The sequence below is a fragment of the Gossypium raimondii genome, chromosome 6 (genome assembly GCF_025698545.1).
Source record: "Gossypium raimondii isolate GPD5lz chromosome 6, ASM2569854v1, whole genome shotgun sequence".
In the NCBI taxonomy this organism is placed as follows: domain Eukaryota; kingdom Viridiplantae; phylum Streptophyta; class Magnoliopsida; order Malvales; family Malvaceae; genus Gossypium; species Gossypium raimondii.
In genome coordinates, this window is record NC_068570.1 from 41,682,180 (window position 1) to 41,708,789 (window position 26,610).

Below are 26,610 nucleotides of genomic sequence, written 5' to 3' on the forward strand. Positions count from 1 at the left end.
AATTACTAATGGTGGAGGTGTCTACCTCTAGGTATGCAAGGAATTATATAAGAAAAGGGGAAACCAATTTGGAACCCGCCTTGAAAATTTACGTAACAAAAGAAATTTCGAGGATGAAATTTTCTTTAAGGGTAGGGGAGTTGTCACACCGAGATCTCTTAAGGACCCAAAATCAAAGAAGAGTTGGGGAGCCGATTGTCAAGAAATAGAAACTTACAACCTCTAATGAGATATTTAGAAACTTAAGTAGCTGGTTGAGAATGATAGATTTCAGTCCTGGTTTAGTTTGATTGGAACCGATCGGTTCCATAGTGCAATAAAAATTGATTAGGATTGATTGGTGGTATTGGTTTGTGGAGACCATGCCAATGGAGTATTTATATATAGGTGTGTGTGGGAAACAAAATTCTTCTCAATTTTATTTACAAATTTTCCTCTTTATAGCATCATCTTCTTTAGTTGCTCTGAAGAAGAATAAGATATAACTAAAGGAAGCTCTACATATTACAGTAGTCATGTGAATTAAAGTCTGGTTGTTGAGAAATTGAGGAACTGGTAAGTTTCCTTACCTCTCTATACTTGTGGATTGAAGAGATAAGTAGAATAAGAACTATTAAAAGCTTCTGAATAATTATGGATTCTGGGTTTTAAGGGTTGAACATCATTAGTTTAACCGATAAATTGTTGTCATCCTTAACTGGCAGGACAAAGGAGGCTCTGACGTTCAGACAAGCTAAGTTGTTAAGGATAAGAAAGTAATGTGAGTTTAAGTACTCCATTTCTAGAATTATGTATGATCTCTTATGGTTGAGAATACTTGTTATAAATGGATGAGTAGGTTTACGAGTATATACAAGTGTGTCAGTATGTATGAAAAGTAGTGTACTCCGTGATAAAATGTTTATGAATTGCATCTAATGCGTGTTTACATATTTTGTGGAGTGTGGAGGGGAAATATCATCGGGTTAGATTAAGTTCAGATTATGAAAAGGTGATTATGTATACTGCCATACAGTGTTGCTTATGCAAACCGTGATGTGCAAAGCTCTGGGCCTTGCGAAGGGGACAATATGGTGTTCAAGCATCAAGGTAGAAATGATGAATTGAAGGCATGAGTGGATGAATAGGGAATTGGAATTCCATTAAGACACCAGCACACGGGGATACTGAATGCAAATAGTGATGTGCGAAGCTCCAATCCTTGTGGAGGGGACACTTCAGTGTTCAAGCATCAAGGTTAAATAAGAAATGGAATGATATCAACTGTGTTGGAAAAATCCCAGTTTGAAAACGATTTTCTTACACAACAGAAAATTAATATTTCGAAAACCTAGCCAATTTTTTATATTTATAGCAATAAACTTAATCAAATTCATACCAGTGTTTTTAAATTAGTGGACGTTCGTTGTTCCCAGCTTTCAACCAAATGATATTCTACAATATTCTCATATCACGAACTGCTTCGAGTGTGGGCTTGAACCAATTGAATAGAAACAGAGAACTAGAATCTCCTTTTGGGGTGAAAATGAAAATTCTCTATTTAGAATTGTTATTTCGAAAAACTATATGTAATAGTTTAGAATAAATTTTCTTTTTTTTTTCCGTCGAATAACAATATGTCAAAGTTGTATTAATAGCTCTATCGGTGCTATCTATTTATACGAAGAAAAAGTAGAACCCTTATTAAGTTGCAGTGGTTTATTTCAAATAGGAAAACAGCATCCTACTTAGAATAGAACTAGGAAGGACAACACACCCTAGTATTCCTACTAGAGTTGCCACCCCCTTCATGTCCATGAGGGTTTTTGGGTATTTCTCACATTGGGTCCAATTAAGATTACTTCCTAGGACTTTTGGACCCAGTATTCTATATTGTGATCAAACCTAATTTAGTTTTTCTATTCCCTAAAATAAAATTTAATATTTATATAAAAAAATTCTCATCTGTATTTTACCCCTATCAAAATTTTGACGATTTTATCCCTTGTAAAAATTTGACGATTTTTCCTAGTAAAATTTTGAAAAATATGTTTAATATTTCACAAATCAACATATTCACTATAATTAAATGATTTATTTTCATTTTCGTGCTTCAAAATAGTCCAAAACATAAACTCATTCTTCTAATTATTTTTAAGTAATCCATATAGAATTGCAAATGGATCATTTCCATTTTAATTTTCATTTCCATTTCAATTTTGGAAACCTAGATTCATTTCCAAATAATTTCATTTCTCTATTTCGAGAAAACCATAATCATTCTTGAATGTTTCTCATTTCTCTTTTCTTATTCATTCTATGCATTTCTATTCAAATACACAATTCATATATGGTTTCAACGAGGTAGCAGAGGAACCGATTGGACATATGTAGTTAATGCTTAAATGATTTATAATTAAGTTCTGAATTTTCACCTATTAATTATAAACTCATATAGTCACGAAGCCATTCCACTATAGTATCGTGATTGAGCTCTCCCTAACAACATATCATTACAAAAACAACTACTTAGTGCTCATCCAATGACCTTTTCATAAGTGTGCTACTCTCATAGGATACCCTTGATCTCTTTGAGATAATATATGTTCTCATAATATGATCCTATTTTATCTCATGGTAATCATTACATCTTCCTTCATGAAAAACCAATCACTATTAAATAGTGATCAAGTCATACATCAGAAAGATAGATGACCCATGTCCATGTTTACTTTTCATCAACCATGTAAAGCCAATGAGAAGATATCATTTACCCATGTTTTGTGCAATGAATTCCACTATTGTGAATTATGCTACATACTAACAAAATTGTACACCCAATGCACCAATTTTTAGTTCATTATCTCTTAAACTCAAGCTTTTTGACCAAGTACTCTGTAATGTTATCCAACTTGATTCAATTTTTCTATTTCTCAAAATAAACTTTAATATTTATATGTAAAACAACTTTCTCATCCTTATTTTAACCCTAACAAAATTTTAACGATTTTACCCCTTGTAAAATTTTGACGATTTTTCCCTGGTAAAATTTTGAGAAAATATGTTTAATATTTCTCAACTCAAAATATTCACTATAACCGAATGGTTTATTTTTATTTTCGCGATTCAAAAGATCCCAAAAACATAAATCCATTCTTCTGATTGTTTTAAGTCATATTGGATTGTAAATGGATCATTTTCATTTTCATTTCCATTTCAATTTTTTATAACCTACATTAGTGTCCAAATGATTTCATTTCTCTATTTCGGAGAAAACCATAATCATTCCTAAATGTTTCTCCTTTCTCTTTTCCTATTGATTTCATTCATTTGTATTCAAACACATAGTTCACATCTAGTTTCAACAAGCTAGCGGAGGGACCAATTGGACATATGTAGTTGAGGCTTAAATGATTTATAATTAAGTTTCAACTTTTCGCCTATTAATTATAAACTCATTTATTCACCAAGTCATTCCGCTATAGTATTGTGACTGAGCTCTCCCTAACAACATACAATTATGAAAGCAACTACTCATTACTCGTCGAATGACCTTGTCATAAGTGTGTTACCCTCTTAGGATATCCTTGATCTCTTTAGGATAATATTCGTTCTCCCAATATGATCCTATTTTATGTCATGGTAATGATTACATCTTCTTTCATGAAAATTCAATCACCATCAAATAGTGATCAAGTCATCCATCAGAAAGACGACGACCCGTGGCCACTTTTACTTTTTATCAACCATGTAATGTCAATGAGAGGATATCATTTACCCATGTGTTGGCGTATAAATTCCACTATTGTGAATGATGATACATACTATAAAAGTCGTACACACAACGCACTAGCTTTCGGTTCCTTGTCTATTAAACTTAGGCTTTTACTTACATCAAAGTGCACGAGTCAGGCATACATAGTTTGCCATCCACTAAGGATTTAGGTATACCACTCTATGAACGTCACAAGTAAATAAATTCATAAATAGACTCAAGATCTATTCTGGCTAGGTCTTGTCCAATGAATTGTTTGTCCAATCAATCACATTTATGTCTTTATCTTCTAGGATTCAACCGTTTCGATGCCCAAGACAAGGCATCTCCCCAATCGGACTTGATAGGCAACATATTAGTCTTTTAATCGGTTTGCTCATTTTCAATTAGACTAAGGACATGTTTAGGTTCGTCTACTAATACATGTTGTCTTTTTGTACTACGATCCTACCATGTAATATCGCTTAGTATTAGTTGAACATTTAGACAACCAATGAGCAACATTTTTTTCCATTTTGCTTTGTGTGCAAAAACCATGTGAGGACAATTATAAAAAGTATATTAATGTAATAAATAAATTTGTTTTCTGAACCAATATATTCTAAAAAAATTACAAGTTTACAAACGAATATACTATACTTAGAACACAAGATCCAACAGTCTCTCAGTTGCCCTATTGAAGTAGATGAGCCACATTCTGCATTCCCATGCTTTCCATGTATTACTCAAAACTTCTAGCTAGTAGATTCTTGGTAAACGTGTCCACAAGGTTATCCTCAGATGTGACCTTGACTACATTCATGATTTCATCTGCAACGGCCTCCCTTATGATATGGTACATTCAATTGATATGTTTCGTACTCTTGTAGTTTCTCATCTCCTTGGTATTAGTTATTTTTGCATTACTGTCACAATATAGTGTGATAGTTTTTTATACCAGGAAAGACTTCAAGATCCATAAGGAACTTTCAAAGTCGTATTGCTTCTTTGGTAGCCTTCAAAGAAGCCACATATTCGGCCTCCATAGTAGAGTCAACAGTACAAATCTGCTTTACGCTTCTACACATAATAGAGTCGTCGCCTAGGATAAAAACACAGCCTATTGTAGATTTCCTCAAATCATGACATGTTTGGAAGTTAGAATCAGTATATCTGATAGAAGTAAAGTCTTAATTGCTTGATTGAATCTTTGATTCAATAAGTGGAACGCTTGCTTAATTCCATATATGGATCTAAGTAGTTTGCAAACTTTATGCTCGTTTCCTTTAGCTATTGCATAAGGAGCTTGGACAATGCTTAAATGTTATTATTTATTACTTTTAATTGTTTGCGGGAAGGATTTGTTAGGTAGTAATTGGAAGGTGCAGGATATGGAAAAGGGAGTAGAGTAGTGAAGGTTTGTTGTGGCACAAGGTTGAACAATTTGTCAACACGAATGTCGTGGAAATTCCAAGAAGATTTGTATAAGTATGGCAATTCCAAGAAGATTTGTATAAGTATACATGTCGAAACAAGTAATAAGGTGGGAAGTGAGATCGTCTCCACAAGGATTGGTTAGGTATAAAATGGCCAAGTTATTATACTGAAGTATGATTAATTTTATGGCAAAAATAATATTAATACTACAACGGTAATTTGAAGGAATAATAATGTGTAATATGTATAACTGATAAATGATGGAAAATGCTATGACAAGATAAGAGTAAAAATGCAATGGCAATTACGTGAATAATTACATGAATAGTATGTGAAGATACTACGACGAAGGATAGAAGGTATATGATGTTGATTTGGAAGGTTAGGATTACTAAGAATTTGCCCATATTAACAATAATGCCTCGGCAAAACCATACTCAATCTACTTTTCAGAAGAGTTCTAAAATGGTTTGAATCTTTTGAGAACAAGACCTCAAGTTACCTTGCATTAAGTGATATATGTCTATAGGCCTTTAGCACGGTACCCTGTACTGCTTTGTTTTCTTTCCGTATGAATGCTGCTCTATGTCTAGAGACGGCTATAAGTATTCGATTGGACACATGCTCAAATCATTCAATTTCAATCTCATTAACAAATTAGATTAATTTAATGAACACGTTTTACATCCATCTCTGTCTAGAGTTTGCAAACATACAATTTTGTTAAGAACCATTACATGAAATAGTATATCAAAGCAGATTTATGCTTCAGTCATTAAAGAAAATAAGAGTTTCATCAAGTAATCCCAACCCATTGAGATTTAGCTCATGGGTTGGCAATTAAAATTCAAATATAGAGTATCATTCAACATTGTTTCAACAAATCAATTCATGAAGAGCAATCAAGAAATAATGGAAGAACTTTGGGAGGATAGCTTTCGCTTATCCAACCTACACTCCAGCAATACAGTGTTCTGTGGTGGTTGAGATGGACTCGCTCTGTCTTCCTTTTCCCGACTCTGCTCAGTCGCTACTTACTATTTTTACCTAAGGATCTCCCCTTTTTGTTGTTCGCCCCACTTTTTTGGGTTTCCTCCTTTAACTGTTTATAATATTTTTCCTTAGGGTAAATCTAACAGCCCATGATTTTCTTCCCTTATTTTTAAGAATACTTTTCTAGTACAAGTATAGTTGCGCTGAAACTGGTATGTGTTGAGTCTTGACTCGATCTTCTTCTAGGAATTGCCATGGCATCCATGTTGACAAACTATCCAACCTCGTGCCACGACAAACCTTCACTCCTCTACGCCTTTTTCCATATCCTGCACTTGCCAGTTACTACCAAACAAATCCTTCCCGTGGATAATTAAAAGTAACAAATAAGAACATTTAAGCACCATCCGAGCTCCTTACGCAAATTTCTAAAAATGTTAAAATAATATCCTAAACTGCGACTAAGTTCACTTAAGTATAGACAATTGACCCAGTCTAAAGGCATGAATTATAACACTTTTAAAGAGTTATCAGCTATATATCCAGTGGGTTGCATCACGTAGATGCTCTTTTTAAGATATCCATTCAAAAACAATATATTGATGTCCAATTTCCAGATCTCGGAATCTAGACCGATCAAAATGGATAGTAATATGCATATTGACTTGGACATGGCAACCAGAAAGAAGGTTTCTTCATAATTGTTGGCTTCTTTTTGAGTGTAATGTTTTGTTACAAGTCTTTCCTTATAAATTTCCACTTTTCCATATGCATTTCTTGATCTCTTGTAGATCCACTTAGACCCTATGGGTTTTTTCCCTTCTGATAAGTCTACAAGTTCCCACACTGAGTTAGAATACATAGAGTCCATCTTAGCTTTCATAGCTATATCCCAGAGCTTGCAATCAACACTCTGCATCATTTCATCATATGTGAGCGGGTCATCATCTTCCTGTTCGACAGACTCAGTGTTAAAAACACTTTCTTTAGATTCGAAGAAACCCAAGCCTACGAGAGACCTTTGCACTGCGATGAGGCTCCCTATGTTTCTAACCGTTTGCAGGTCAACTATTAGGGTTGGTTTTGGAACCATTTTCATAGCATTCTGTATATATCTGAAAAGCTCCTTTAGTACCTCTTTACGTTGAAGTTTGAAGTCATTCATGTAATTTTCTTTAAGGAAAGTAGCACAAGTTGATACTAGAACAGTGTGCCCTTTCGAGTTATAAAAAAAAACCACATTTTGTGCCTTTTGGATATCATACAAACATGCATAATTCTGTCCGTGAGTCCAACTTCCTCTCATCTTTATCTAATACATCGATCGAGCATCCCCCAATCCTAAAATAATTAAGATTCGACTTCCTATCATGCCAAAATTTGTATGGGGTTGTCAATGCTGCCTTAGTTGGTACATCATTCAAAATAGCAAGTCGTTTATGCAGCATATCCTCAAAAATAGATTAGAAACTTTGAATAATTTAACATTAAATGTACCATGTTTAACAACATTCGATTTTATCTATCTACCACGCCATTCTTATTGTGGACTTTTCGGTACAGCTCACTGGGATAGAATCACATTTTCCATGAGGGACCCTAAGAACTCATCAGATAAATGTTCCCCACCTTGATCAAACTGGAGTGCCATTGTAGGTAAACCTAGTTCTTTCTCCACTTCTACACAAAACTCTTTGAATTTATCAAATGTTTCACTCGTTCAGTGCATCAAGTATACATACCCATATCTAACATGATTATCAATAAACGTTACATAATACTCGTAACCACCTCTTGCACTAACGCTCATAGGGCCACATACATTAGTGTGCAAAAGTTCTAGGGGTTTTCTGTCCCTTGTTCCTTTGCATTAAAAGATCGCTTAGTCATCTTACCTTCTAAGCAAGATTCACATTGTGGAAGATCAACTTCTTTAAGTGAACTTAAGATGTCGCCTTTCACAAGTCTAGTGATTCATTCTCGGTTAATATAACAAAATCTTAAATGTAAAAGGTACGCCTCATTACAGTGAGAAGTTTTGAGTTTTTTATTCGATATATCAATCTTAAGAAGTGTGTACATCTTTGGTTTGATAAAATAGAGATTTTTTGACATTCATCCATTATAGATAAGATTACTATTTATAAATATTGCAATTCCATTATTAAAAGTCACGATCAAATCGTCTTTGTATTAACATGCAACGAAAATTTTCTTTTGAATCATGGTACATAGAAAATGTCTCTTAAAATAATATTACTAAAATTATCAAAATAAAGATGTACATCTCCCACTCCTTTAGCTACGACACTTGTCCCGTTCCTAGTCCGCAACGATAGGCTCTTATCTCTAAGATCTTTCGTCTCCTATGACTCAGTGGTCTATTGAAACTTCCACCATCAAGAGTTTCATACATTTGCCTTTGGTAGCTAGGTATTCTTTCCACTATTTATAGTTTGCCTTGAAGTGCCCTTTCTTGCTACAGAAGAAGCATTAGAATCAGATAAGTCTTTTGGCTTTTTGGTTCTCTTCCTTTCCATTTTTGGTGGCCCAGAGACCTTAGCCTTGTCTTTCTTAACGTGCTTTCCCTTCCCTTTTGAGGAAGAAACGACGACTATATTCACTCCTACCCTTCAGACAGGCTAACTGCCATTCAAAATTAACTCATAGGATTGTAACTCCTTCATGAGTTGTCTAAGATTTAGGTTTTTCTTGCCAAGGTTATATACGGCTTGAAAACCAGCAAAATCCTTGGATAAGCTTTTGAACACCATTTCTATTTGGGTGTTTTAGTCCAAATTTGCCTCATTGTCCACGGCCTCAGCAAAGTAGCTTTAAGAGTGATCATATGGTCTTTTACTAGAGTGTTAGGCTTATGTTAGCCATTCATTAAGCTAGTTATAGGAGACTGTCGAGCCAAGACATCTTGCCCTCCAAACATGTCTTCTAGATTAACTAGAATTCTTTTAGCAGTCTTACAGCTCTCTAGTTTGCTTATACAAAGTGCTGGTCACGCTTGCCAGAATATAGCAATGACCTATCTCATCAAACTCTTCCCAACGTTTTCTAGCCTCATCTAGAGTGGTCGGATGACACTTAGCATCAAGAACTATTTTAAGTTTCTCTTAGCTTATAACAACTATCAGGTTTCTTTTCCATTCCTTATAGTTGTTTCTATTCAGTTTGTTTTCTGCGAGTAAGTTCAATAAGGGAGTTGATTCCATTTTCAAACTAAAAATAAAAACACTCATATATTAATAAATTTGTATTAAGGAATTGTTTGAAAACATTTTGCAACATTACGATATGCATTAAGATGATGCATGTGTCTTACGTTAAACCTTGAAAATATTTGTAAGTCATTCAAATGATAATTCTCATGCCTATTGATTTAAGCCACTATGGGGTCATCATGATCAACTAGTAAGAATATGGATTTCCATCTAGATAGTACATGAACCTAATTCCTTATGCATTAACACCTACTAAGAATCGTGTAACGTTTGGCCATCATTCTAACTTAAGTAGAGCTTTGTGGGGAGTTACTTATCTAGAAGATCTTGTGTGTATAACCATCAACTCAACACTATCGCATCATGCACCACAAATGAGCCATCATGGGACAATCTCACCATGTAACATGCTTTGACTAGTGTTCCTTCTTTAAGGATAGCATTTATTAACCTATCGTATGATAATACCTACCATAAGGGTCATTCTAATCATCATTTGGTCACAAGAGAGTTCTTCTTACTTTTAGGAAATATCCTCACTGAAATCCACATAGCAATCCTACAGTGGGGTAGTGCACTTTCCATGCCATCACAAGAGACCATTGATGGAGGTCGTAGGTCTTCTTTAGGGACATTCTCCCAATCAATATTTTAAAAACATGCAAGGCTTTTATAATTCCCAGTTTTAATCATGTATGATCAATATATGCATGGCAAGTACATGTGGCATTTTTTCCTATACTATATGGCAAGCTTATCTCATATATGCATCGCATGTTATGGCAATTTTATAATATTCGTACTCAATTATTCACAATAGTTAATCAAACAAATTTGATTCCCTATAATTTTTCTTTTAAAGAAAAAAATGAAGAAGTGAATGTGAACCGTACATCAGGTAGGTTCCCATAAAAGGGAGGTGAGTCATATTTGACCACTTAAAAACCAAGCCATTCCTTGTCATATCCTATCCTAGACATGCACCTTCTCATTTACCACACTTCTCACAGTAATCAAATAACCTAAGGAAGTGAATGGAACAATACAACACATGTATTTTCTCATTACCACACTTATTATCTTTAATAGATCAAATGTGGATAATCTCATACATGTATATCACAATTATATTATAAATAATTATTAAACAGATATATAAAGAGATGGGTAATAAAATAAAATTTCAAGCCAAGGTTTCCAAGGTTCTAGTTCTAGAAAATAAATGAAAAACCAAAAAAAAAAAATACATAGTTTTTCGCCACAAGGCATTCCTTGTATCTTCGACCCTCATCGCTCCATCTTTTCCTCCTTATTGACTCTTTTTTGTAAAAATTACATTTATGTCCTTTTTCCATTTTCGGTTCACAAGAATTCTATAAATAAATTAAAAATCCTACGTGGAGATGATATTTCATGGTCTATTTCCCTAGAACCACAACCTTGGAAAAAAATAAAAATTATTTAACAAATATATATAATATTGCAGTCATTCACATACATTCCCTTAAACATGCGAATAATTACAAGAATGTTGCATCAAATAAGATGAAGAGAGATTCGATCTCAGTTTAAACCATAAACATAGCACAACCTGGCACTCTGATAACAATTGATGGAAAAATTCCAATTTGGAAACAGTTTTTTACACAGTGAAAATTTAAAATTTTGAAAATCGACCTGATTTGTGATATTTATAGCAATATAAACCTTAACTGAATTTGTATGTGTTTTTGGTTTAGTGAACGTTCGTTGTTCCTAACTTTTAATCAAACGATCTTCTCCGTTATTCTCGTACCATGAACTGCTTCGAGCGTGGGCTCACACCAATTGAATCGAAACACAGAACTAGAAAAAGTTCCTCCTTTTGGGGTGAAAAAAAAGAAATTCTCTCTTATTAATAGAAACCTATAGAATTGTTATTCATGAAATGTATATGTAATAGTTAATAATAAATTCTCTCTATTTTTTAGTAGAATAAAAATCTCTCAAAGTTGTGTTAATAGCTCTACCGGGGCCATCTATTTATAGGAAGTGAAGGTAGAACTCTTATTGAGTTGTAGTCGTTTATTTAAAATAGAAAAACAACATTTTACTGAAAATAGGGCTAGGGTGGATTGCACACTATAGTATTCCTACTAGGGTTGCCATCCCCTTCATATCCATGAGAGGCTTTTAGGCCTCTCTCACATCAAGTTCAATTACGAGAACTTCCTAGGCCTTTTTAATCGAGTACACTATATTGTGATTCAACAAAATTTAGTTTTTCTATTTCCCAAAATAAACTTTAATATTTATATATAAAACAATTTTCTCATCCTTATTTTACCCCCAACAAAATTGTAACGATTTTTTTCCTTGTAAAATTTTGACAATTTTGCCCCTGGTAAAGTTTTGAGAAAATATGTTTAATATTTCATAACTCAACATGTCCACTATGACTGAATGATTTATTTTCATTTTCAGACTTCAAAACAATCCAAAAACAGAAACTCATTCTTGCAATTATTTTTTAAGTAATCCATATAGGATTTCAAATGGATCATTTCCATTTCCATTTCCATTTCTATTTTTGGAAACCTACATTTATTTCTAAATGATTTCATTTCTCCATTTTGAAGAAAACCATAATAATTCATTAATGTTTCACATTTCTCTATTTCTATTCAAACACGCAATTCATTTCTTATTTCAACGAGCTAGTGGGGGACCGATTGGACATATGTAGTTGAGGCTTAAATGATTTTTAGTTAAGCTTCGAATTTTCTCCTATTAATTATAAACCCATTTAATCACGAAGTCATTCCACTATAGCATCATGACCGAGCTCTCCCCAAAGACATACCATTACAAAAGAAACTATTCAGTGCTCATCAGATGACCTTGTTATAAGAGTGTTACCCTCAAAGGATATCATTGGTCTCTTTGGGATAATATTATTTCTCCCAATATAATCCTATTTTATCTTATGGTAACCATTACATCTTCCTTCATGAAAAGTCAATCACTATCAAATAGTGATCAAGTCATCCATCGAAAAGACGGACGACCCGTGGCCACATTTACTTTATTACTTAGAATGAATTATCATTACCTAGATCCTAATAGAGAATAATTTGAACCAGAATTTCAAAAAGATAATTCACATTATTACACCTTAATTGTCAGATGTATTTAATGACCTAATGAGAGTAAGTGTTATTTATCAGCTAATGGTTTGATTTGAATAGAAGTCCTAGTAGGGCAACCTGTTAGAATAAATAAAAGTAATGCTTGCCTGATGCATGGTATAGTATTTGTACTATTTGTACCCTCACTAGTCCAAAAACTTCACAAATTTAATTCTATTTAAATTGCGTCTTTCCATTTTCACAAAACTCTTCCATGTTTATACTTCTTAATATATGTATTCAAGATCCTCATTTTCTTTGACTATCTCAATAATATTATTGCATAAAAACTATTGTCAATAACTTTTCTATTTTAGGGTTTCATATTTTCTCATATTGACATAACTTATCGAGATCTCTTTATTTTCATTGTTTCCATCTCCGGTACCTTAATCTTTTCTAGATTTTTAATAATTGGTTATGTCTTTTAAATGAAGTTTTTACTAAGTCATACATTGATTATAAAAGGTATAGTATTCTTTTGTGGTGGATGCAATAACCCTTTAGATATCTTATTAGTTTGGTAGTTCATGAAAATATTATATGCGTCTAATGGTTGTTGTAGCCATTTATATAAATCACTATATAGTAAACTTAATATTAAATTCCTTGAATGATTTAGAATGTTGAAAGCACATAGAAATTCTTGAGAAACTGTTTAATATATTTGTGAAAGTATTTATTACTTTGATTTGAACATATGTATTTTTATAGATTGATCATGATCAAAGGTTGTTGTGATTATTATTGGAACTCCTGAAGAGGTAAAAATATATTTCCCAAATTCTTCTTCACTCATGATTTTTAGAAGAATGACAATATAAAAGTTTATCATAATCATTCAAGTGATAATTTAGAAGCTAGTTGACCACTTTCGCATGTACCAATGTCCAAAGTAAGAATCATGCACAAAATATATTGAATAGGTGGTGTCCGCAAGTATACGGGTCAGGTTGTAATATAGTGACAACAAAGTAACGAGTACTCTGAGGATCGTACCCAAGGGAGGCGAGCACTAAGTTAATCCTAATCTAAGCACTAATGGATCTAATTATTATTTTAAATAGATTATATTACGATTAAACATATAGAATGATTTTTAGGGTTTTTCTATAATATTAATAAAAAAAGAAATAAAGGAAATGTTTGGGAAATCAAATAGTGAACTATATCAAATCCAAGCATGGGCGATTATCTCGCTTTGGTAATCATAACCAACTGTTGGTTTGGGCTTCTTGTTCAATCAACTAGTCAATACCTTAGTAGGATCTTCTGATCTTCCACTAGGATAACGAGTCTACAAGAACTATTTATCTCTCGACCTTACAGTCCAGACCAGTTTGGGGCTATGGTGTTCATGGATAGGCTATAACAATTTTAGGTTAATTCCCACCTAAATGATTTCCTAGGGTCGTCTAGCCTAGGGTTTAAATTATTTCTTTTTCAAATAGCTGGTTTGCTAAGAAAACCCTACATAACAATTGATTAATCTTACCTCCACTTGCTAATCCCCTACAAGTGGATTAGTTCCTCATGGATCTAGAAAATATAATAAAATTAATATAAAAGATGAACATGACTAGTAAATCAAGATATGAAGGTTTAAGAGAAGCCTGAATTGTATTTAATTGAAGCATGAAATCAACAAAAGATTTGATTGAGTTGCATAAATTAGATCTCTTGATAAATGTAAAACTGAAAAATAACATAAAGCCTAAGAAAAGGGAAAACCTAAAAACTGAAACCATAAAGAAAATTATACAGTATGAAAAACTATCCATAACAAGTGTTCAATGAGCCTATTTATAGAGTTAGGGTTGTCATCCTCTTCAACCCTAGGTCAACTAATGCTCTCATGTTTAATATTTTATTGTGCAGACCAAAACGCCCCTAGCTCGTAAGTCCTTTTCGTACAAGACTGGTGTCGTGACACCCTAGTGTTTATGTAATGACACCCTATTGTCTATGTCATGACATTGAAGGTAGTATGCTCATACTCAAGGTTGCTTTAGGGGTGTGTCGCGACATCCCTTGGTGGTCTCCCGACACTGGAGGCAGTCTTTAAGTTCTTGCGCTTTGCTCCCTATGTCGTGACATCAAACTCCTTATGTTGCAAAAGAACGACCAATACTGAGTTGGTACACCTACTAATGATCTCCTACACACTTACAAAGTATGTTAGCTCACTCTTAGGCCTCATTCAGCCCCTAAGGTCAATAAAAGACTCAAATTACATGCTAGTTTTACCTTGTTTATTTTTTTAATATAAGGCATTGTCATTGTTATTTCAAATATTTTTTTTGTGTTTATAAATAAACTATTTAATAATAAAGTCCTAAGAATAATATGATTATTATTAAAAAGGTCATTAGTTGAGTATTATGTGGGCAAGGACAATGATAATGCATCAGACTAATGTATAGTTGATTGATGACAAAGTGTTGTCATTGACATAAGGATGTCAAAATCGATACATGAGTATGAATTAGAGAACAACATAATGGACTAACCTACATTGAGTATGCTTCTTGGATTAGTATGTAATAGTCACAAATATTACACATAGTGATAGATATGTAGATGATCCTCAGACTTGAGATCATTATTGTCCCAACACTGTGAGTCGTATATTTTGGTCACACTTATTTGTTTATTGTAGTCTACTCAGAAAATTAAGAACTACAAGATTGGACTATACAAGTGTGAATATACAAGTGTGAATATTTCATAACTTGTGGTCAATCTAGATATGAAGGATAAAATGATATAATACATGAAAAGATTATCACATAAACGTTATGTTGAATCACGATTTCTTATAACTTGGGTAGCAATGATGCATTGCTAAATGTCACTCATTGCTTGTAATGTTAAAAACATTCTAGTATTACTACCAAAATTACAACAGTCGGTAGGGTCAAACCCAATAATTGAAGCGAACAGAATCCAAATACGTTTGGTATTGTATTTAGCTGTCACATGAATTAAATTAATTATTGAATTAATTTAATTTGATCGTTAAATATGAATCACATATATGTACAAACTTGTACACAAATAGAGAACATAGATAAAATTAATATATGAATTTGATTCATACAAAATATTAATTATATATATTTTATTAAAATTATTAATATAAATAGTTATAATAATAATTTCGGTCAAAATATAAAAGGACATGGAAAGTGATATTCTTTTGAAAAGAATATAATCTTTTTCTTGACTTTCCATTTGTTTCTCAAATAATAAGGGAATAATCTCGTTTTTATTTTCTGAGATATGATATCAAAGAAAATAAAAAAATCCTTAGTGTGTTAGGGTTACTACGAAAACACAGAAAAAAGGGGTCTAGTAGCCATTCTTGAAAATTCTCTCTAAAAAGTTCAGGACAATTTTGTTGTTCATTCTTTGACTGGGTGGATTACGTAGAGGCCAGGACATTCTTGTTGTGACGAGCACAGATTCTAAGAAATGGCTTGAGGCCATGAAGTCTAAGATGGATTCCATGTTAAAAAAACCAAGTATGGATCTTCTTTGACCCACCTAAAGGGGTTAAACCCATGGGTTCAAGTGGGTTTTCAAAAATAAAATCGACATCGATGGCAATATACAAACATACAAAGGGCGGTTAGTCGCTAAAGGTTTTCGACAAGTTCATGGTGTAGGCTATGATGAAACCTTTTCTCTTGTTTCTATGTTTAAATCCATTTGAATCTTACTTGCAATAACTCCATTTCATGATTTTTGAAATTTGGTAGATAGACGTCTCCTTAATGGAAAACTTGAAGAAGATTTGTACATGACACAACCTGAAGGTTTTGTCAATTCGAAAGATGCTAAAAAGATATGCAAGCTACACAGATCCATTTATGGATTGAAGCAAACTTCTTGAAGTTGGAATCTTCATTTTAATAATGCGATTAAAGAGTTTGGTTTTATCAGAAACAAAGATGAGCATTGTGCTTACAAGAAAATTAGTAGGGCTGTGTATTCTTGGTACTGTATGTAGATGACATACTTATCATAGGAAATGACATACCTACCCTACAGTCTATTAAGAGTAGGTTAAAAAGTTGTTTTTCTATGAAGGACTTGGGTGAGACTATAGACATATTAGGAGTCAAAATCTGTAGAGATAGATCAAGAAAAATCCTAGGTCTAAGCCAAAGTACATACATAGATAAAGTACTGAAAAGGTTTAGTATGGAATAATCTAATAGAGGATTCCTACCTATGAGACATGGTATTTCACTCTCGAAGGAAATGTTTCATTCAACTTCATAAGAGAAAGAATGTATGAGTAAGATTCCATATCATTTCCCTTCAACTTCATAAGAGAAAGAATGTATGAGTAAGATTCCATATGCTTCGACTATTAGATCTATCAAGAATGCCATGCTATATACTTTCCCAAATGTATCATATGCTTTAAGCATGACAAGTTGCTACCAAGTTGATCTCGGTGCAAGTCATTAGGTCGCAGTTAAAAATATCCTTAAGTACTTAAGATATACATTCCTTATATATGGAGGTGAGGAAGAGCTGAGTGTAAAAGGTTACACTGATGCTAGCTTTAAAACCGACAATGATGATTTACAATCACAATTGGGTTTTGTGTTTTGCCTTAATAGTGGCACTATGAGGTGGAAAAGTTCAAAGCAAGATAGAATAGCTAATTCTATAACTAAGGCTAAGTACGTTGTGTTAGAGTATGCCCAAAGATCAATCATGAGATGGTTGTAATAACATACTTGATTTATCATGTTTATTAATATAAGGCATTACCATTATTATTTCAGTTTCTTTTCTGTGTGTATAAATAAACTATTTTCTAATAATGTCCTAAGAATAATATGATTATTCTTAAAAGATCCTTAGTCAAGTATTATTGTTGGATAGGACAACAATAATGTATTAAGACTAACATGTAGTTGATTGATGATAAAGAGTTATCATTGATATGGAATATCAGAATCGATGCATGAATATGTGTGTTAGGGAACAACATATTGGACTGACCCATTATGAGTATGTTTCTTGGATTATTATGTAATTGTCACGACATTACTCATAGTGATTAATATGCATATGATCCTCAGACTTGAGATCATCATAATCCCAACATCGTGAGTAGTATATTTTGATACAGTCAAACGTACACCATAACTGGTTGTTCTATAAATGCTGGTGTTGGATATACCACAATCGATGTAAAGGGATATGGTTGGTCGATATAGAATAAGTCCCTCCTACATAATGGGAGTAATATCTTAGGCCACTTGATTAAGTGAGACTAGAAATGCATGGCCATGCTCAAATAAGTTGATATGAGATGTCATACTTATTTGTATATCGTAGTCTGCTTAAAATATCAAGGAACATGGAATGGACTATACAAGTGTGACTATTCCATGACTTGTGTCCAATCCAAAGATAAAGGACTTAAGGATTATTGTATAAAAGGTTAATCATAAAAGGTTATGTCGAATCATGATCTCTTGTGACTTAGGTAGCAATGATGCATTGCTAGATGCCACTCATTGTTTGTAACATTGGAATCGTTCTAGTATTATCGCTAACGTTACAAGAACCTCTGTGGTCACACCTATAGTTAAAATGAAATGAATAAACCATAGTTGGTATTGTTTTTAGGTGTCACTTGAATTAATTTAATTATAGAATTAATTTAATTGATTTCCAACACATTATGTACAAGGTTGTTGTACACATAATGAGGTTAGCATATGAATTCAAATAAATATATGGTTTACCAAATTATATTATAATTAATGTAATTATAATTTTGGTTTAAAATATTATTATATTTATTTTAATTCATAAATAAAAAAACCCTAAAAATAAATAATAAGGATATAAGTATCTCGTTTTTCTTTGTTTTGGTCTAGCAGCCGTCAAAGAAAATTCACTCTCAAAATTGTTTTGGGGATTTCTTCCGTTCGTAGTCAACTGGGTGGATCACGTAGAGGTCGGAGTCTCGATAGATTGCGGCTTAGTTCGACTATAGATCAGACTACACGTTGTTGAGAAGTTGCTGTCTACTCAGAACAACATTAGGTAATTTCGTAACCCTTTTCACCTCGATTCGTTCCTCACACATGGATCCGTGGTTAGGGTCGCCGATTATAAAATTTTTCCGCTGCGCCGTAGGGGTGCCGGCGATCCAACACATTGAAGCTAGTGAGGCTACAAAATAGGTTGCTTCGATCAAGAAGTTCATATATGAACTAGGGGTTGTGCCTAGCATATCAGATGCTATAGAACTTAATTGTGACAACAATGGAGCTATTGCATAGGTAAATGAACCTAGATCTCACCAACGATCTAAACATATAATTAGACAGTTTCATCTCATTCGAGAAATCATTGATCGAGGAGTTGCGAAAATATGTGAAGTACCAACAGATGACAACATTGTTGATCCATTGACGAAGCCTCTGACACAATAGAAGCATGATCGTCACACCAAGTCACTTGGCGTTAGATATATGATTGATTGGTCTTAGTGTTAGTGGGATATTGTTAGAGTATGCCTAAAGATTAATCATGAGATGATTGTAATCACATACTTGTTTTACCCTATTTGCTAATATAAGGCATTAGATATATGATTGATTGGTCTTAGTGTTAGTGGGATATTGTTAGAGTATGCCTAAAGACTAATCATGAGATTATTGTAATCACATACTCGTTTTACCCTATTTGCTAATATAAGGCATTGTCATTTTTATTTCACTTTCTTTTCTTTGTGTATAAATACACTAGATAATAATAAAGTCCTAAGAATAATATGATTATTCTTAAAAAGGTCATTAGTCGAGTATTATTGTGGAAACGGACAATGATATGCACTCAGACTAATGTGTAGTTCATTGATGACAAAGTGTTGTCATTGACATAGGTATGTCAAAATCAATACATGAGTATGTCTTAGAGCACAACATACTGGACAACATACTAGACTGACCTGCCATAAGTATGTTTCTTAAATTATTATGTAATAGTCACAAATATTACTCATAATGATAACTATGTATATTACCCTCAGACTTGATATCATCATTGTCTCAACATCATGAGTTGTATATTTTGATACAGTCAAACGTATACCATAACAGGTTGTGCTATAAAGACTGATTTTATATATACCATAATTCATGTAGTTGGATATGGTTGATCAAGATAGGATTTATCTCTCCTATATAAAGGAAGCAATATCTTAGGCCTCTTGATGGAATGAGACCAAAAATGCATGGTCATGCTCGAATAAATTGATATGAGATTACACACTTATTTGTTTATTGTAGTCTCCTCAAAAAATCAAGAAACATGAGATTGGACTATACAAGTGTGACTATTTCATAACTTGTGTTCAATCTAGATATTAACGATAAAAGGATATAATACATGAAAAGATTATCACATAAAGGTTATGTCGAATCACGATTTCTTATAACTTGGGTAGCAATGATGCATTGCTAGATACCACTCATTGCTTGTAATGATAGAAACGTTCTAGTATTACTACCAACATTACAAGAGTTTACAGGGTTACACTCTATAGTTGAAGCAAACAGAATCCAAATACATTTGGTATTGTATTTAGCTATCACATGAATTAAATTAATTGTTGAATTAATTTAATTAGATAGTTAAATATTAAACATTTTATGTGTACAAAATTGTTGTACACAAATAGAGAACATAGGTAAAATTAATATATGAATTTTATTTATACAAAATATTAATTATATATTTTACTGAAATTATTAATATAAATAGTTATAATAATAATTTCGGTCAAAATATAAAACGATATGGAAAGTGATATTCTTTTGGAAAGAATATAATCTTTTTCCTGACTTTCTATTTGTTTCCCTAATAATAAGGGAATAATCTCGTTTTTATTTTTAAGATATGATATCAAAGAAATAAAAAGGAAACAAATCCCTTAATGTGTTAGGGTTACCAAGAAAACACAAAAAAAGGGGTATAGCAGCCATTCTTGAAAATTCTCTTTGAAATGTTCAAGAGAATTGTGTTGTTCATTCTTTGACTAGGTGGATTATGTAGAGGCCGGGAAATTTTTGTTGTGGTTTGGAATCAACATCAAATCAGCAACATTTTTCATTGTTTTTCCGTTAAGAAGGTATATATTCAACCTTATTTCAACCCATTTCGTTCCTCGTATATGGATTCGTGATTGAAGATCTCTGGAATAATTTTTCCGCTGTGCCACGAGGAATACCGACGATCCCAACAATATATGATTAAGTGTTGAGAAATAATAAATGGTAAGCAACTCGCCAAACAACTTGGTGACATAATGGCTAACTACCAAGATTGTTGGACCATGTTCTTTTAATATCTCGACAAGAATAAATTAAAATAATAAAATAAAAATGAAAATACAAAGTGTCTTTAATGTATAGATCTCTTATAATGGTGGTTTACCAATAAATTTTACACAACTGTCGGTAATGTTTTGATGCTGATATGTTAAGGCATAATGTTTTCATATAAAACCCGATTAGCTGCCTTAGTGAATCATTTTAATGTTGCTATTTACCACGTGGAGGAAATGAAATTTGCTTATATGTAAATTACACACTTTCCATATACAGTACGCGAGATTGTATGTTTGATACATGCATGTATAAGTTGTGTTCACATATCACATGACAGCTAGCCATATACGTATGGTACAACATGCAAGCCACATACATATATATGTATTCATACCGCTTGCCGAAAATGTATGGCTTGTACAAAATATTTTGCCCTTTCATAAGGATGCAATTATCCATACGTGGCTAGCACAAAAGCAACATATAGCACAAGTTGTATGGTTCCTGTGTGTGGTCGGCTCGCGAACATGGCCTTCATATTTTTGTTTTGTAAGTGTGGGAAACGGTTGTGATTTTAAATCAGCAAACTATAATATTCTAAAAATCTTGTAACCAGGGTAAACAGTTGTGATTGTAAATCAACGAATTGCAAGATTCTGAAAATCTTGTATGCGAAGTAAACGATTGTTTTTGTAAATCAGTGAACCGCAAGATTCTAAAAATATTGTAAGCAAAGTAAACGTTTATGATCATAAATCAGTGAAACTTAAGTTTTCAGTTAGGGTGCTTACACATAATATTTCCTTAGATGGCGAGCATTCCAAGTGTGAGGCAATTTGTGTCCATCCATCTTTGCAATCTTGTTAGCTTCAAACCCTATTTTCTTCACTATCTTGTATGGCTCTTCCAAGTTAAGGCTCAGCTTTCCACTTTGGGACACTGGTAGGATAGCTTCAATATTTTGCAGGACAAGATTGCCTACCTGGAACTGTTTTCTCTTTACCTTGGAGTTATAGTATGGTGCGACCTATTGGGCTTAGATACCTTTTTAACCTTGACGATCTCCATGGTTTCTTCAATAAGATCTAAATTTAGCATGATGGAAAAGTTGTTGTTGCGCATATATGGTGTTTTTTGAGGACATTTCCTCCTTTAAAATGCGTACCTACTCTTATAGGCTTATGAGCTACTATTAGGGAGTCTCCTGGTTAGATGGGTTGGAAATCTCTCGGTCTAACGAAAAATTGAGGTTGAAAGCACGGTGGAATTACTGTTGGTCTAAGTTGCCCAAATTTTTGGGTCGATTCACAAACAAATTCGCGAAGGGGTCGAGTTCATCAGGACGATTACTAGCTTCTCCTCTCACATTCCAGTTTGGAAAAGGTGTGTTGGGGGATCTCCCATTTGGGTGAGCCATATCGGTCTAGGTTTAATCTGAAAGCAAGAAGTCTTTCCATCATCACCGTACCAAATTGTTAAGGTTCTCTTTTTTGTCTCTCCCTTCTTAGGAGCATCCTTCTCATTTTTATAAGACACGGTTCCTTGATATGACATATTAGGGGACCGTAGGTGCCATGTGCAAGACACATTCCGCCCTTAGGCTAGACATGTACCCTGAAACGTGTCTCCTCTCACGAGGTGGTGAGATGATCACACCTCGCATGGTGTTAGTGATAGGTGGTTTCTGACCTCGCGAGGTGGCGAGGCGCATTCTACAAAGTGGTGAAACGAATGATTGCGAGGCGGACTCATGAGGAGGTGCGAAATGGGTCGGGCGAAGTGATCCCGCGAAGTGGTGAGACATTTTGGGAGGCCCTGGCTACTAATTAAATGGATTGGGCCTTTCGTTTCATGCGACTGCGATTGAGTCAGATTTCGAGTTTCTGAAATACCCTGTAACAATTTTAAAATGAATAAATATAAACTTAATTACTTGAATTACCAAATTGAGATAATTGGACAAGAATTACATATAACTTGAATATGAAACTATACTAATCCATAAAACTTCAGCAATAAACTTAAATAATTCAATCTCAAAAAATTGAAATGTTAAAACTTAGCACAAAATTATTCCAAATCAAGAAATATTCAAAATTTTAAAATATGAATTTTCCAAACCTGAAACTTGTGCGAAGGCTTTGTTAAATTTTCGTATGGGGGATAAGATGGAGTTACATATGAGTTTTTGTGAGAGTTTTCGTGATAACCATGTAGAGGATTTTGTACCCCTTAAGAGAAGTTTATGAGAGTTAGGGTTTTGTTTTCGAGATTTGAGTTTGTACGTTTAGTATATTTAAATTTATTTTCTCCATATTGTACTCTCATTTGTTTACTCATTTAGTGAAAAACCGAAGTATACTTTGCCTGTAATTTTTATCCTCTTCGAAGGAATTTTTCACTCAAAATTTATGTTCTCAATCTTCTGTATTTTTCTCTTTGGTTGTTTTTATTGATCTATCCCAACTGCTTGCATGTTGTTGTCCGGTTCAGAAAGAAATTAATAAGATTATTGTAAGTTAAAAAGTTAGGCTCTGACCAATGCTAGTCTCGGTGAAGTTATAGGCATGACTTTGATAAATACGCCTTTCCCCCACATAATCTTGGTTACCTGCGTCACAAACAATTTAGCTTCATCCAAATTAACGCCATTAGCCTCTTTGACAAATTCAAACCTAAAATCATCACTCTTTAAGTTGGGAGTTGGAACCCTTTGCAAGGCCTATAAATAACCCTTAATTTGCATGAAGAGCACACCACCAACGCAGTGTCACTAGTCTTCTTCAGCTCTCTTTGATTCCCATTCTTTTGCAACAAAAAAGTGAGAAAAAATGCAGACTCCAGTGAGGTTTTCGAGCTGCAGAGGTGTGGCTTTCGAGATCAAACCTCATGCAGACCCATTTGCGGTTGCTAATCTAACTCAAAATGATCCTCATGGCAGCAGCAAAAAATCTTGGTTTCCTTGGTACCTAGGGAGCTCATCTAAGGTGTTTCCTAATTCTTCTTCCATGCAAAGGTCTGTGAGCCGAGCGAGCAGTCACTTCTGTGACCTTGATCTCGATGAAGATGACGAAGATGAAAATGAAGATGATATCATATTTGAAAGTTTAGAAGAGGGACAGGACGAGGAGAAAGATGATAAGCCAGTTTTACCATCCGCAAGCAAACGTGAGCAAATCCCAAAGCCAGCTCGCAAGCAAGAATCAAGATTATCAGTTATTTTGCTTGACCAAGGGTTGTTCACTGTATACAAAAGACTCTTTGTGGTCTGCTTCACCCTCAACATCATTGGCTTGGTGCTTGCTGCCGCTGGACACTTTCCATACGCGAGAAATAGAGCTGCCCTTTTCTCCATTGCCAACATTCTTTCTTTGACACTCTGCAGAAGCGAGGCTTTCCTGCGAGTAGTCTTTTGGCTTGCTGTCAAAGTGCTGGGAAAGTCTTGGGTACCTCTTCCAATCAAGACTGCTACCACTTCCCTTCTCCAAAGCCTTGGTGGGATACACAGTAGCTGCGGCATTTCTTCTGTTGCATGGCTTATATATGCCTTAATTCTTACACTCAAAGATAGAGAGAACACTTCCCCTGAGATCATCGGCGTCTCCTCTACTATTCTTTCCCTCCTCTGCCTCACATGTTTGGCTCCATTCCCCCTAGTCCGCCATCTCCATCACAACGTCTTCGAAAGAATTCATAGATTCGCTGGATGGACTGCTCTTGCTCTTCTTTGGGCCTTTATCGTCCTTACAATCTCCTATGATCCAGTAACGAAATCCTACTCAAAAGAACTTGGTTCAAGATTGGTCCAACGACAAGAGTTCTGGTTCACAATAGCCATCACCATCCTAATTATCACCCCATGGTTGACAGTCAGACGTGTGCCTGTCAACATCTCAGCTCCTTCAGGCCATGCATCCATTATCAAGTTCGAAGGCGGAATAAAATCCGGCATATTAGGCAGAATCAGTCCTTCCCCGTTATTGGAATGGCATGCTTTCGGCATCATTTCCGATGGAAAAACTGAGCACATGATGCTTGCTGGTGCAGTTGGGGATTTCACCAAATCCTTGGTCTCGAACCCACCAACCCATTTGTGGGTTCGAACAGTGCACTTCGCCGGCTTGCCTTACCTAGTCAACATGTATAACAGGGTTTTGGTTGTGGCAACAGGTTCGGGGATCTGCGTGTTTTTGTCGTTCCTGTTGCAGCCATGCTCGGCTGACGTATGCGTGCTTTGGGTGGCCAAAGGCATTGCACAAAACTTCGGCAAAGAAATAAAAGAAATGATGAACGGCCACCCTAAAGAGAAGGTGATTGTCCACGACACTGCCGTTTTAGGCCGTCCGAACGTGTCGCAGATGAGTGTGGACACTGCTAAGAGATGGCGAGCTGAAGTGGTCATTGTAACAAGCAATCCAGAAGGAAGCAGAGATGTTGTCAACGCTTGCAAGGCTGCCGGTATTCCAGCGTTCGGTCCCATTTGGGACTCATAAATTCCACGTACAACCCATCGCTATGCAGAGTCATTTATGTTTATCTCTTTGGTTTCTGTACCTTTTCCTTTGATTAATTCCAACCATATTAATTAGGATAGTTTATTCTAAACGTATGATAAATTAATACCCTTGTCATTGTTAATGTATTTCAAGATTAATGTTTGCAATATATGCTTGAAGAGCAATAAGTTATAAGTTCCTTAAACTATTATTTTGGGTGCAGCAGTTAAGTTCCCTAAATCACCCTTCAGTTTATCACCAAAGCAACCAATTTTATACTGGGACCAAATAATAATTTTATACCAGTCTGATCGTAAAAAGAAACTAAAATCAATGATATGAAATTAGTCAGACCAAAATACAAGCATGACATAAATTACAATAAGTTTACTGTTAAATAAAGGATACCGAATCCTCCAATGGTGGTTGGTGTGATGGAAATTGAAGTATGATAGATATATAAAAAAAATGTCATTATGACGAGATAATAAAGGTGATTTACTTATTCTAACACTGAAAATATGGTCGGTTTGGCTTCTTAGGTTTCATATACTTGTATTATTATAGGTTTATTTGTAGTCACAATAAGCAACTACAGTGAAATTGAGTATCATAGCAAATTTAAGTATTTATATTAGATTATGGTGGGTGAAGAAAACGTAAAATTATATTTATAAAAATTTGATTCAAATAGTAAAATTAATGATTTGGAAATTATTTAGCATTTCATTAATTTAATTTAATTAATTATACAATTTTATTTTTATTTTATTTAATAATTTAGCGTTTAATAAATAAAATAATTAACCGTTTACCTTAATTAAATAAAAATGTTTAATTAATTAAATTAATTAAACATTTTTATTTAATTAAGGTAAACGGTTAATTATTTTATTTATTTTATAATATATTTTTATTTTATGTAATATAAAATAATTAAAATATTTGATAATCATATAATACTTATTTACAAATCTTAATAGCTTAAATTATAATTAAGCGTAATTAAAGATGAATACAAACATATACTTCAATATTTATCGAATTTTATCTATTTAGTTTTTATCTTTAATATAACAAAAATAGTGTAAATTATCATCGAAGTATAGTTGAAGATGAATATAAGGTCTACATTAGAATTTATCAAACTTTATACTTTCAAATTATATATATATATATGTA

At 33.7% G+C, this 26,610-nt stretch overlaps 1 protein-coding gene across 1 annotated transcript; it reads left to right on the forward strand.

Moving 5' to 3' along the window:
* Positions 1-23,763: 23,763 nt before the first annotated feature.
* On the forward strand, positions 23,764-25,466 carry LOC105771535 (hypothetical protein). The gene is made up of 3 exons (XM_052632048.1): positions 23,764-24,574; positions 24,659-25,135; positions 25,199-25,466. The coding sequence occupies exons 1-3, from the start codon at positions 23,764-23,766 to the stop codon at positions 25,423-25,425; spliced, it is 1,515 nt and encodes a 504-aa protein (XP_052488008.1). The 3' UTR covers positions 25,426-25,466.
* The last annotated feature ends 1,144 nt before the right edge of the window (positions 25,467-26,610 follow it).

Bases quoted from the DNA above. Each gene is read 5' to 3' on its own strand.
- LOC105771535 (XM_052632048.1), top strand. From the start codon at position 23,764: ATGCAGACTCCAGTGAGGTTTTCGAGCTGCAGAGGTGTGGCTTTCGAG. The intron at 24,575-24,658 runs CTCCATTCCCCC...CTCTTGCTCTTC, and splicing joins CCTCTGCCTCACATGTTTGG to TTTGGGCCTTTATCGTCCTT. The intron at 25,136-25,198 runs TGCAGCCATGCT...CACAAAACTTCG, and splicing joins CGTGTTTTTGTCGTTCCTGT to GCAAAGAAATAAAAGAAATG.